We start from the raw sequence: 13,773 nt of genomic DNA on the forward strand, positions 1-13,773 counted from the left end.
TGTTTCCCAAACTAAATCAAGGTTCCTTAATGTTTTAACACCCTGTGATTACGTGAATGCCTCCCCCTCCCCCCAATCCCACCTGTTGTCCAGCTTTAATTAGCTCCAGTTTACTCGGAATGAAAGAAGCTGTATGGATAAGAAAGCACCGTCATTGTATCCCCACCCTTGTGTGCGAATGAGTCAAAAGAACCACAAAGAATTAAGCATAAAGAGGGAAGAAATCATAACCGAAGAAATATCTTCTTTATCTATGTCCATTTCCTCCCACAAGGAAAAATGGCAGTGTGGGTAGTACATTACATATATCTCTCTTTCTTTTTAGTGTTTAATCTTAGCACCTGCACAGCAGAGATCTTTACAACTCATTGCATATGCTCTCTCCCTTCTCCCCCCTCAATACAGCACCTGAGGCCTAAGAAACAACTCCCTCCAAACTCCTCAAAAGGCTGAGACCCTTCTTCATGACAGAGTATAGAATAACAAACATGCCCAACGGTTTTATACAGTTGCTAGAACGTTTTAGTTTCCAACGAGCGAAGATTTTCCTCCTTTTCTTTGAATATTAATTACATTTTACAAATTTGTGTTTGTTTTGTTTTGCTTTGCTTTTTTCTGTTCTGTTTGTACAACAAAAGGGAAAGTCCATGGCAAGGAGGCCCAGGTTAACAGAGTTTGGCTGTCATCTGGTCCGACTGTTTGAGGATCTCTGTGTTGTAGAGATCCAAGGCGTGGTTCACCCTGATGATCTCGCTGTTGGTCAGTTTCAGGCGGTGTTTCAGCATACACGAGAACAAGTCCAGCTGGGGCTTCCCCGGGGCCACAGGAGGGGCCAGGCGGTTAATTCGGTCCCGAATATCCAACAAGAGGAGCATCACGGACGAAGAGGAATAGAACTGGCCGCCTTGCGTGTAGGACTGGTTGACCTGCTGCACCGCGCTGCGCAGGAGGTCAGCGTTGAACCTCAGGCTGTACCCAAACACCTGCACATCCGAGATCTTGATGTAGAACTGCCTCTTGGAGGGATCTGACAGGTCCACCGGGCCCTGGCCAGTCTCATTACGCAGTAGGGTAGGTAGCCGAGTCCGACTACGCAGGTAGATGTGGACCGTCTCGAAAAACGTTTTCCACCGATTGCCCAGCAAGAGAGTCCAGTTGTAGCACTGGCTGTTTTGGAGACGGACCTTCTCCCAACGCGGGTAGCCAAATTCCCCAAAGGGCATGTTCCAGCCCTCCGAGTGGCTCCCGCTGAAGGGGTTGACATAGACAAAGAACATGGGGTCCAGGCTGCTGTTGCGCATCTGGCAGATGCGCATGGACATGCCGATCACCATGTGGATGAAGTCCATGCGGTTCTTGTTGCTCTTGAGAGTGAGAGACATGCGCTTGCGCCACCGGGGGTCGAAGAAGGTGTCGAGGCGGATCTCGTTGCTGATGAAGGTGGTGTGGACGTAGAGGCGCGAGTCCATCTTCTGCAACAGGTACTTCAGCTCCAGGTCCTGGAAATCCAGGTCGGTCTCGAAGCTGATGAACTGCTCGCTCCGCTCCGAGTCCACGTTCTGTGGTTCGCAGCGGCCTCGGTACAGCTTGTAGCCCTTGTTGCAGGAGCCGCAGAGCGAGATGTTGGCCAGGCTGCACATGGCACAGCTGTTGTTCCCTCCTATGATGCAGGGGATGGGGCGCTGGCACAGCGTGGTGCTCCCGTGGCACACGCAGCTCCTCTGGCTTTCCAGGAAGGTTCCCCAAAACCCATTCTCATTGCAGTAGAGCAGCGACTGGACCCTTGCAAGCCACTGCTGAATTGTCCTGGGGGATAGAGGGAAAATGGAGAATGTTAACCACCATGGGTGGGCTGTGAGTTAGGATTATCCAACTGATCATGCAAATTGGAGCTCCCTAATGAATGAAAGGACTGGGTAGAACAGTTATAATAAGAAGGGCATTGAACATAAATTACAAGAACTACATTGTAGTGCCTTGTAATGTCACAGACCAGCTGTATGACATTGTGTTTTTCGCTTCTAATGTTCAATGTCCTCATTTGTAAGGTGAGGGCGTTGGATGGAGTAACTGTTGTTTGAGGTCCTTCCAGCTCTATGGTTCCATTATACATTAGCCCCAAAGAAGTTTGATTCAAGAAATTAAAATGTCTAAACTCAAACACCCCTGCTGGATGACAACACATTGTAAAAAAATCAGCAGTAGAGAACTTAGGGGTCATTTCTTTTAACCTGCATCAGATGTTTCAAACTCCTTCACAGATTCCTCCCATGAGGTTATACAATATCCAACAACTTCAACAAAAACAAATTATATTTTATATTACTCCAGAGATCATGTAGTACTTCCATATTGAAAATCTTACATGATCCTTACAGTGGCTTTTCAAAACACATACGAAAGATGTTCTTTCCTCCATTTTTCCAGAGCTCCCAACTCTCAATTTAGTGGAATTTCCGTTGCAGCACATGTCTCTAGGTCCCCCTCCTCACTGCCCCTCAACACATTTATGAACCATACCCAAGCCTGTCCCAAGATTCCAGCCAGTGAAACAGTCCAATGAAGACAGATACTGGATCAAATAAGAAGCAACAGAAGAATAGGTAAAAATATGTAAGGGAGTCAGCTTAGCGGCCTCTCATCTTTCCTCGTTTCTGTGCAAGTCACCTCTTGGCTGTCTTCCATTCTACGAATAATTCCTTACATGTGTCTAGCACTTTTTTACCCTGCACAGGGCACATTCACTCCCATTTTGCCACTTGAGCCTCACAACAACACCCTGAAAATAGCTTGGGATTGAGGTCAGTCAGAGATTGCATAAAATCCTGGCTCCTCCACATAGGAGCTGAGGTAATGCTGAGTAGTTTCCTTCACCTTCCAAATCATTCTTACCACACAGGGCTGATGTGAGGATTACATGAATTTTTATGTGAAGGCTTAGCCCCAAACTTGGCAGGTCTTAAGGGCTCAATAAAAGTTAGCTCTTGTTATTCCTGCAAAGGGACTCTCAGCTCCATTTTATAGACATGGCAGTGGAAGCTCGGAGGTGAAATGAAATGAGGGACTCGATGTCACACAGTCAGTGAGTGGAGAAGTCTCCTGGCTCACAGCTTTGACTTTGTTCCTTATATGTCAAGCAACAGTCAAGGAAGCCTTTCTTAAGGCTGTGATGTGCTGTGGTAATGCTGATGTGATGATGATGGTAGCAGTGGTTCATGATCCTCATTTTGGGAAGCTGGAAACAGAGGAACATTTGCATCCTACTGCCTGTGGTAGGAAGCGTTAGCAATCCATCTATGCTATCGTTCCCACTGCTGAACCATAATCGCCAAACCCAAGAGCCATGAGAAAGGCAGTAGAGCCTAATGAGGAAAAGTATGTGTGTTGGCCCAAGCAGAACTGAGTTCAAAGCTCATTTCCATAACCGGGAACAAGTCACTTCGTGTCTTTAAGCCTCGGTATTCATATCTAAAATGAGAATAATAAAGCCCATCTTGTGCGGCGAGTGAGAGGATTGAGTGACATAATATATTTAAAGCATTTAACACAGAGTCTGGCAGAGACCAATTATTAAACAGGTAATAATAATAAGTCCTCTTATCCCAGAGAATAAGCTATTCCTTTGAAGGTATTGAGACACTCTCAGGGATTTCACTATCTCTCTGGAGTTTGAGGGAAACCATTTTGTTATATGGGACATTTGAAAATGGATACTGTTGAAATGGCTTCCCAGAATGCTTTGCTTTCAATGAGTTGCTTATCAGCTGAGAAAAAATGGGGGAATAATTAGTGTGCTCCTTGAAACTGCTCTGCTTCTTAAATCCACAGAACCATCCCACCTCTGGCAATAACACCTCCCTCACAACATTCAAAATACTGTATTGAAACCCCTGGCTTCCTTGTCAGTTTTCCCTGCAGGCTCTAAGGCTTGAGAGGGGAGATCCTTCCTTCCCTGAACATCTAGCCCAGAGCCTGGCTCTGTGTAGATGTTTGCCAAATGAAGGAATGTTGGCTGAATGAATGAACGGACAAAATTAATATTTTTATTCTTATAGTTCATTAAAAACATTCAGCTTCTCCTCTTTCCTCTGGACTGCAGCATTAGTTTTCGATACCGTCTACCCACACGGCTCCAGGCCTCCCCAGTCTCTGCTTCCTGAGACCAATCCTATTACGGCCTGGAGAACAGCAGCAGGCCCAGCCTTCAGGCAACATAGCTGGAATAACAATGAGCTATGCAGCTCCCACCTCCCAAACCAGAACATTGACTGAATATTGGCTATGAGTCATCTGATATTTTTGTGAGCCGCAGGGGCCCGCCACACGTCTCTGATTGCGAGGTTCCATCTGACGAGAGCGTCATTTCAAAATGCCTCTTTCAAATGGCCCACACTTGCCCCTGTCACTCCCTCTCCAAGTGACAGGACAGTACCCCATTTAGAGCTCCTCTGTTCCCATCTGCAAGGCATTCTATAACCCCGTAGAGCGCCCCCTTTCTCGTGTCTCATCATTGGGACCCTTTGTCAGGACCGCAGCCCCCACTCCTTGAATCAATGCCTCATTGTGGCTGAACTCTCAGACTCCTCAGTGGGGGGAACAAAAAGATGAAAGTTCCCGGTGATGCTGCAACAAGCAAAGGGGCTAGTGGCAAATTAGGATTCCAGCCCTGTCGAGCAGGAGGGATTGGGGACAGAGGCCCTCTGAGGCGCATTAGCGAGCTGCGTGGCACCTGCATCTCCTGACCTCAGAATAATCATGAGGTTGTGGGCTGTATCAAAGAAGGCATTAATGATACAGCGAGAGGACTTAGGACTAGGCTGCGTGCAGGGAGGGGTGACAGGGAGCACGAGGCCCAGGGGAAGAGGAAAGAGAGAATGGAGGAGAGAGGTAGATCATGGGGAAGCGTGATAAAGAGGAGAAACGACCTTGGTGTTGGAGATGGTGGGGGAAGCGATGGAGCCTGACCTAGAGGAGCAGACAGGGGCGATGTAGCAGGAAGCAACTGGAGAGGGAGAATGTGATGGAATGAAATTAGAGTGAGTAGGAAAGAAATGAAGAAATTCATCCACACCTCCATTTGTCATAACTCACTGATTCAGGGAATGTGGATGCTGGATGGGCCATGTGAAAGCAAGTCACCTTTTTCAGAAGAGGCAGGAGGGTGGGGGGGAAGGTCAGAGATGAGAAGCACTGTTACTAGTGAGTCCTGATTCCCAAGGTCAGTGTACTTTCCTTTGCTTTTTAATCTTCATTTTGAGGAGAAGAGTGAAAGCAGACAAACAAGCTCATTCCATTTTTTTGTGTGTTTGTTCTTAACACAAGCAACTTCCAATAATGAGGAATCAGCCTCAATCAGATCAATCTCCTACACCTTCTTCATCTCCAGCCAGTGGTCTGGGGAGTCATCACTGATACTCAGAAACCCTGCCGTGTTCAATGGCAGACAGCCCCCTAAACCAGCCAAGGGAATCCGTGGCTTGCAACTATTGAGCACTCACTGTATACCAGGCATTGTGCTGGAGGATCTCCCTGAGCAGCATGTATAACCATCTGCATTACAGATGAAGATAACGGGACCTTGAGAAGTGAGATAACCTGTCTGAGATCATGAAGTTACTCCACAGATACCAGGCTCTCTAACTCCAGCATTGGTGCACTTTCTGCTATGTACCATAATGTAAAATTCTAACAATGAGGCAAGCAAGAGAAAGGAAGCAGGCCACAAGAAGAGAAATAAATTGAAATAATGGAAAAATACTGAAAGTTTGAGCATGTAAAGGGCCTATTATCACATTTCTCGCTTCCTCTCGCTTCGCTTCCTCAGGATCCCTCTCCCCCATTCACAGATAATTGGAGCTCACCGACAAGTGATCAGGGAGAGGCTGGGGACCAGGGGTAGGAGAGACTGCGATCTATAAATACCATTTCCCAGGCTAGTGACAGCCTGCCTCAACCCTGGCAACAGAGGAGTGGCTTAATAGGCCAGCTCCAGAGGGGAGGGGTGTCTCACCAAGGGCTGACACAGCCCCACTACAAGGCAGTCAGTGGGAGGCAGGGAGGACCAAGTTTTAAAGCGCTTTTCTCTATCTCTGGGGATCCAAAGCATCTTCTGTTTGCAGCCAAAGATGAACTCCAATATATCCAAATCTGCACTTTCTATTGGATGGGATTTCAATTCATTCTGATGGGGGTGCTGAAGAGAGGGAAGAAAGGAGGAAGGAAAGGAGGGCAGGAAGATGCATTTTTATTTCTAAATCTGGCAAACCCTGGAGCCTGATTGGTAAGCACCCACAGAGGCTCCACATGGAGCAGCTTGGACCATAGATGCAGAAAACCTTCAAGAAGAAGCCTTGGAGGTGTTCACCCCATCTCCCTCATGTTTAGACCCGAACGTTTAGACTTAGTTGCTTAAGTAGAGGATCGATGTTTATTGAGTGCTTTCTACACCGTGGCAGGTATCCTTTATCCTGACATCAACCCCATAAGATAGGACTCCCTTGTGATTTCCATTCTACTGAGAGGGCAGTGAAGGCCAGAAAGGGACTGTGACTTTCCCATGGTCACACAATATGGACATAGTGGACCAGAGCTCGGGATTTCTGGATGCAAACCCAGTCTGCCCTCAATTCCCTTCCTGTACTTTCCCTACCTTCTGAAACCCAGACTGGAGGAGAAGCTAGGCTCTGGGCCATGGAGACACCACCACTGCCCCCCAGCAGGCTCTGTTTTTGCCTCAGCCAGGATTTTCTGGTGACCTGACAGGTCTCCTAGTGACACAGCGTGGAGTCACTTGTCATTTGGAGGACAGAGGTGATACCACCCAGGGCTTCCCACCAGTGCGTTCAAAGGCCACATCTCCCTTTCAGAACCACCATGGTGGGGAGCCCAGGCTGGGATTCCTAATTCAAGCAAACTCCCTGCTGATTTTAATTGGAGGTTTTGCCTAAGACAGGACTGCAGTGCCAGGCCAGTGGCATTTTAGGGGAGATCATACAAATCGAGTGCCAAAGAGAGAGGGTGTGGGGGAAGCAGATCTAGGCTAAAATAGAAAACTCTAATCCATAACTCCCACTTCCCTACCAGGAGTGTTTATTTAAAAGTGAAGAGGAAATGGAAAAAAAAATGAAATTGGAGTTCTGAATTATTCTCTTATTTATGCCCTGTGTTTCTTCCCTGGCATTTCTTTGACACTGTAATGGATGTCTGAGAAATTCCATGAGACTCCACACACACTCTGTAGACCATAGACTAGACTGGGAAGACAAACAGTTGTTTTTAGGTTTTTTGGTTGTGCTATGTATGACTCTGTGTGTGTGTGCGCGCGCGCGCACGCGCGCATGTGTTAAAGGAATGGTGTGATAAAAGATGAATACATCAATGGTGTCAGGATGCTTGGGACTCAACTGAAAGAAACCTTGGTTAATAGATATGCTAGTGTGAATTATAACCGGCCATCAGGCCCACTCTGTGTTCATCATTTTTCCCAGATAAATATGTAGCTTTTAATCATTCCTCTCTCTGAGTTTCTATCATTGCATTAATAACCTGTTTTCCCCTCTTCTCTCCGTTTTTCACATGATGTCAGAGCCTCATTGAATGGCTTACAGTAATAAGGAAGAAAAGACGAAAAGAAGAATTTTGTGGTCCCTTGCCATAATGAAGATGCTTTCTAGTTTGGAATTGTGGCGTGAAGGCAATAGGTCTTATTTGCAGTGAGCAGAGGTAGACGGTAGGAGGAATGGGGAGAACGGCAATGTAAATGGAGACTCCAATGGAGTCTTTAAACTTAGGTTGTCAGGAGCTTAATTGGGAAGGATTAGGAAACAATTTTTGCAATTACACAGCTCTGTGTCTGGAAGGAGGTGACAAGCAACATCAGCTACATATTCAAATTCAGCATTTTGCTTTGGGGCATGGATGTGCTGGAGGCAAGTGAAGGAAGTATCCAGAAGCCTCTTTAAAGAAGACAAAAAGGCTAAAGGCAGCAAGAAGCTTCCAGGGGGAGGGCTGCAAGAGTGGTTTTTCCTTCCTGGGTAGCAGTTAGACAGGAGAATGAGAAACTCAGACCAAAATGCTAGAAAGGAAGAAGGGGCTAATCGGGTCTAATGGTCTTAACCCTGAAGTACAATAACGGTCATCTAGACCAATGATTTGGGCAGTGAAATGGGGTAACCATAGATGTGGGAGTCAGTTAAGTAAATACTGAACCCCGCTCTACCACTATTTGAGCTTGGATATTTGACCTTGATATTTGACCTTGAATAAGTCACTTCACCTCTTTGATCTCAGTTTTCTTATCTGTCAAATGGGGAAGGTAATACCTACGTTACGCTTTGTCTTCAGAAGTAGAATTGAATATGCAAAGCTCCTGGGAGGTTTGCAGAGAAAGGAACTTATGACTGACCATATTAACCATTATTGTTACTGAGGGCAAAGAATAACTGTGTTTTATAAACGTTCCAGGTAAAAATATTCCTCTCGGTTACTAGAACAGCCCGGTTGATTATAGCTTAATCTCCTAGTCTCACTGGTTACTCATCCTCCACAGTTCTAATGAATGCTGTCACCATGATGCTTGAAGAAAGAGCTAGACGTGGGCTTTGGAGTCAGAAAGGATTGGGTTTTGAATCATAGCTCTCCTATTCATTACTTAACCTTGAGCTAATTGCTTGTCCTTTCTAAGCTTCAGTTTTCTCAACTACAGAATAGAATAATAATACAGTACTTTGTAGGGTTGTTTTGAGGATCAGATGAGATAAGGTATATAAAGGTTCCGACATATCATAGGTACACACTGTCTCTCATGAAAACAAACTATTGTGTTCCTCTTGAGCTCACATAGAAAATGGTCCCTTTGAAATAAGTAATTATAGATTTAAAAATCTAGGGAAAGAATTTAATCAATGTTGTTGGGTCAGTTGAATATTGATATTAAAACAGCAATAACAACAAAACCTCTTCCTGATGCTTAATTTCTTCTGTATCCCAAAATCATTAACAGATGGATTATAGATCCAAATGTGAAAAGTTAAATAGTGATAACAATACAAACATCAACAAAACAGCCTTTAGAAGAAAACATAGAGGAGCATCATTTTGATATTGGAGGCAAAGATTTCTTGAAACACCTCACCATAAAGGAAAAAATTGATTAATAGGGGTATATTAAGATTAAAACATGTGCATCAAAAGATGCGTTCAAAGAGTGAAAAGACAACCATTAGTTAGAAAATATATTTTCAATACCTCTAGCTAATCAAAGATTGTATTTATAATGCAGAGGGTCCCCCAACTTACGATAGTTCAACTCAATGATTTTTTGACTTTCCCATGGTGCGCAAGCCATAGGCATTCAGTGGAAACCATTCAAATTTTGAATTTTGACCTTTTCCCTGGCTTGTGATATGCAGTGCAAACGTCTCCCGTGATGCTGGGCAGCGGCAGCGAGCCACAGCTCCCAGTCAGCCACGCGGTCGCCAGGGTAAACAACCAATACACTGACAACCATTCTGTACTCAGACATCCATTCTGTTTACGCTTTCAGTACAGTATTCAATAAATTACATGAGATATTCAACATTTCCTTATAAAATAGGCTTTGTGTTAGATAATTTTGCCCAACTGTAGGCTAATGTATTCTGAGCACAATTAAGGTAGGCGAGGCTAAGCTATGATGTTCCATAGGTTAGGTATATTAAATGCATTTTTGACTTACAGTATTTTCAACTTATGATAAGTTTATCAGGACATAACCCCATTGGAGGTTGAGGAAGATCTGTACATAAATAACCCCTACACTGTCTGCGTGCTAGACTAGTCAAAGACATTTCATGCTGCCTGATGTTTGCCACTCCTTCCTGGGTCTCTTTAAACGTGAATAGATGCAATTAGTATCACAATTTTTATTTTTCTTGAGAAGTTCTTACAACTGTTAATAAATATGATTTGTCCCAGGAAAAAAGAAAAGAACTACAAATCGCTAAGAAAAATTCAGACAACCAAAAGGGAAAATAGGCAAATGATATGAAAAGGCACTTCATAAAAAAAGGTATTCAAAAGGCCGATAAGCACATGAAACTCCACTTCATTAGTCATCAGGACAATGCGAATTAAAATTGCAGTGAGATCCTACTGCAGCAGGCTAGCTAAAATAAAATTAAAAATAAAAAAGACAGGTGGCCCACCCAGTGGCGCAGCGGTTAAGTGTGCACACTCTGCTTCAGTGGCCCGGGGTTCCCAGGTTTGGATCCCAGGCATGCACCGATGCACTGCTTGTCAAGCCATACTGTAGCGGCGTCCCACATAAAATAGAGGAAGATGGGCACGGATGTTACCCTAAGGCTACTCTTCTTCAGCAAAAAGAGGAGGATTGGCAACAGATGTTAGCTCAGGGCTAATCTTCCTCACAAAGAAAAATAAAAATTAAAAAAAATAAAAAATACAGGGAAACCAAGTGTGGGCAAGGATGTGGAGCAATTGAACGTCCCCTATGCTACTGGCAATAAAGATATTGGTTAGCAAATTTGGAAAACTGGAGGTATCTACTGAATTATCTATAAAGCTGAACAAATGAATACCCTATGTCCCAACAATTCCACTCTAATACATACCCAGCAAACATGCATATAGAGGGGGCCGGCCCCGTGGCATAGGGGTTAAGTGCGCACGCTCCACTGCTGGCAGCCCGGGTTCGGATCCCAGGCACGCACCGACGCACCGCTTGTCAGGCCACGCTGTGGCAGCGTCCCACATAAAGTGGAGGAAGATGGGCACGGATGTTAGCCCGGGGCCAGTCTTCTTCGGCAAAAAGAGGAGGATTGGCATGGATGTTAGCTCAGGGCTGATCTTCCTCACACACACACACACAAATGCATATAGAAGTTCACCGAAAGACATGTGTAAGACGGCAGCACTATTCATCGTAGCCCCAACCTGGAGACTATGCAAATGACCATCAGCAGTAGAGTAGACTTCTACAAACACAATAGAATACTCTTGAGAATGAATGAGCCGAAACTACACAAAACAACGTGGAGGAATCTCATAGAAAAATGAAAAGGTGAAAGAAGCCAGGCACAAAAGAGTCCACGCTATAAAAAGAGGCAAAACTGAGCTACAGTAGCATGTAGCAACAAAAGAAGTAATTCCCTCAGAGAGAAGGCTGGTACTGCCCAGCAGAGGACACCAGGGGGGTTTCTGCAGTGCTGATCATGCCGTATTTTTTGATCTGGGTGCTGCTGGTTACATGTGTGAATTCATTTTGTGAAAATTCATCTGGCTGTACATTTAGGATATTTTCACCTTCTATATATCTGTAGTACTTCCATCAAACATTTACAAAAACAGTTGTCCTTTAAAACAACCAGGAAAATACTGTGAAGACAGCAATGCTTTACATTTTTATATCACTTTTAAACTTTATAAAGCTCTTCTGTTTGGTTCTCTAATTTTGATCTTCACAACTTGTCTGTGTCATAGGTGGAGTTGAGAGGGTATCATGAATCTCATTTTAACGATATGGAAAACTAGGCTCAGAAAGGAGATGTGACTTACTGAAGGTCACAGTGAGTTGTCACATCACTAGGATTATGACTTACCCACATGTGAGTTTGTTGGCTGACTTGGAGGTGGAGGTGGGGAAGAGAATTGGGAAGTGGCCTCGAAGGGGAATAAGAAAGAACTTTCCACGCAAATTGTAACAACTTAGTTCTATTTCCGACTCAATCCTCTGAGCATCTAGATTCTTTTCCGAACAGGAAGCCACTTCTGAGCCCCAGGGAAGAAATAAAAAAAACTAAAAACAACAAAAAGGGTCTGGAGATGCTTATTCTCTTGCCTGACATCAGCTGAGTGAGTCAACTGTCCTACTTGTTACAAATGCAGAATGACAAACAGGGATGGCCATGGAGGTATGCCTAGTAGGGTTGGGTTGAACAAACCCTGCACATCGCTCCTGGTGAAGCTCAGGTGCCGGCACATATCTCCCTGTTCCTCACCCAGATTGTGCACCCTTGGGTTGCTGTGAGGTTCAGCCTCACTGATTGCCTTCTTTTTAGCCCCATAAATATAAAAGAAGTGCCAAAGATATTCTTAGTTAAAAGCTTCATTGCCCCATGTTTGAGAGGGTAGTTGTAGGCTTCTGTGACTGACAGCCAGCTGCCCCAAGCTAGCCTGGGGTTATTTGTGAGCTTGTATCTCTTCTTTAATAGGACAGTTTGATACACACTCAGAATAGGTCTTTGTCACCAAATTGCTCCCCCCCCCCCACTATATACACATACACAAACAAAAATCAGTAAGTCAGGGACTATCAAAGTAGCACTTTACTCCAGGAGGGAGCTGTCTGTGGGTTTAGAGTGGCAGATTTCCAGAATCCTAGAGCTGAATGATGCTTAGACAAGGCCTGGTCCACAGGAAACAGAGCCCAGAGAGGTTATGTGATTTTCTTGAGGTCACACAAGTGGTCTCTGGAAGCCTAGAACCAGAACCTTCCCCTTGAAGAAGGACCCCGCACACTGCCACAAATATATACGACTCATTTTTCCCCCAGTATCTCCCAAAGGGACCGACAGCAGTTGACCTGGGTGACGGTGCATTGGGGAAAAAAAATATTCACACTTTACAAGGATTACCGGACACTGGCTCTGAACTGATACTAATTCCAGGAGACACAAAATGTCACTGTGGTCCGCTAGTCAGAATAGGTGTTTACGGAAGTCAGGTAATCAATGGAGTCTTAGCTTGGGTCTGTCTCACAGTGGGTCCAGTGGACATTTCCTGTAGTTATTTCCCTGGTTTTGGAACACATACTTGGAATTATTCCATAATTGGAATACTTAGCAACTGGCGGAATCTTCCTTCTCACTTCTGGTACCCACACTATACATATACCCCCCACATAATAAAATAATGTTATAGAACATTCTCTCCCTTTAACCAGCTTCCAAGAAAACAAAACAACAACAACAAAATATGCACCCAGGTTGAAGCGTTTAGCAAGGAGTGTAAACCTTAAGATAAATCCACTAAACAGCAATCTTAATTAACAGGGCAATTTTGTATTACAAAGTGTTTCTTCACAAGGTCTCTGAAGTGTGCACTCCCCTCTAGACTAAAATGTATTACGCTGGAAAAATAAACAAATGACAAATCCACTATGTATGGCAGGTGGCCACGGATCTTTTTACGCTCCTCCCATAGACAGGACATCGATGTTCCCTCCCCTTGAATCTGGGCAGATTCTACTACTCCTTTGACCAATACGATAAGGCAGAAGTGATTCATGTAGTTTATGGACTCAGATCTCAAGAGACTAGCAGTTTCCATCTCCTGTCTCTTGCAAAACTCCCTCTTGGAGCTCTGAGACCACTTACAAGCAAACTGACCAACCTGCTGGAGAGACCCTGGAGAGGGAGAGCTGCCTAGCTGAGCCCAGCCTCCTGGCTGTCTCTGCTAAGACACCAGACATGTGAGTAAAGCTTTCTTGGGACCTCCAGCCCAGCCCAGCTGCCAGCTAAATACCAGTGAGAACTTCAAGTCAACTCTTCATAGAACAGAATTGCCTAGCCAATCCAGGCACAAATTCCTGACCTGTAGTTCATGAGCATAATATACTGATTGGTGCTTTTAAGCCCCTAAGTTTGTGTCAATTCATTATACAGCAATAGATATTCAAACTACTGTATATCATGAACCCCAAAGAGAACTCAGGATATCTTCCCCATTCCATTACTACTAAGCTATGTTACTGTATTAGGTAGAATTCTAAAAATG

The 13,773-nt window shown here is 44.6% G+C and overlaps 1 protein-coding gene across 1 annotated transcript in view; it reads right to left on the bottom strand.

Annotated features, from left to right (window-relative positions):
- Window positions 1–224: 224 nt before the first annotated feature.
- Window positions 225–13,773, bottom strand: part of BRINP1 (BMP/retinoic acid inducible neural specific 1) — a 174,069-nt gene continuing 160,520 nt past the window's right edge. Inside the window, exon 8 of the mRNA XM_058523891.1 lies at window positions 225–1,806. Coding sequence (XP_058379874.1) covers window positions 666–1,806 — 1,141 coding nt within the window. The 3' untranslated portion in view covers window positions 225–665. The remainder of the gene's footprint in view (window positions 1,807–13,773) is intronic.

This window comes from Diceros bicornis, chromosome 28, assembly GCF_020826845.1.
Source record: "Diceros bicornis minor isolate mBicDic1 chromosome 28, mDicBic1.mat.cur, whole genome shotgun sequence".
Classification (NCBI taxonomy): Eukaryota; Metazoa; Chordata; class Mammalia; order Perissodactyla; family Rhinocerotidae; genus Diceros; species Diceros bicornis.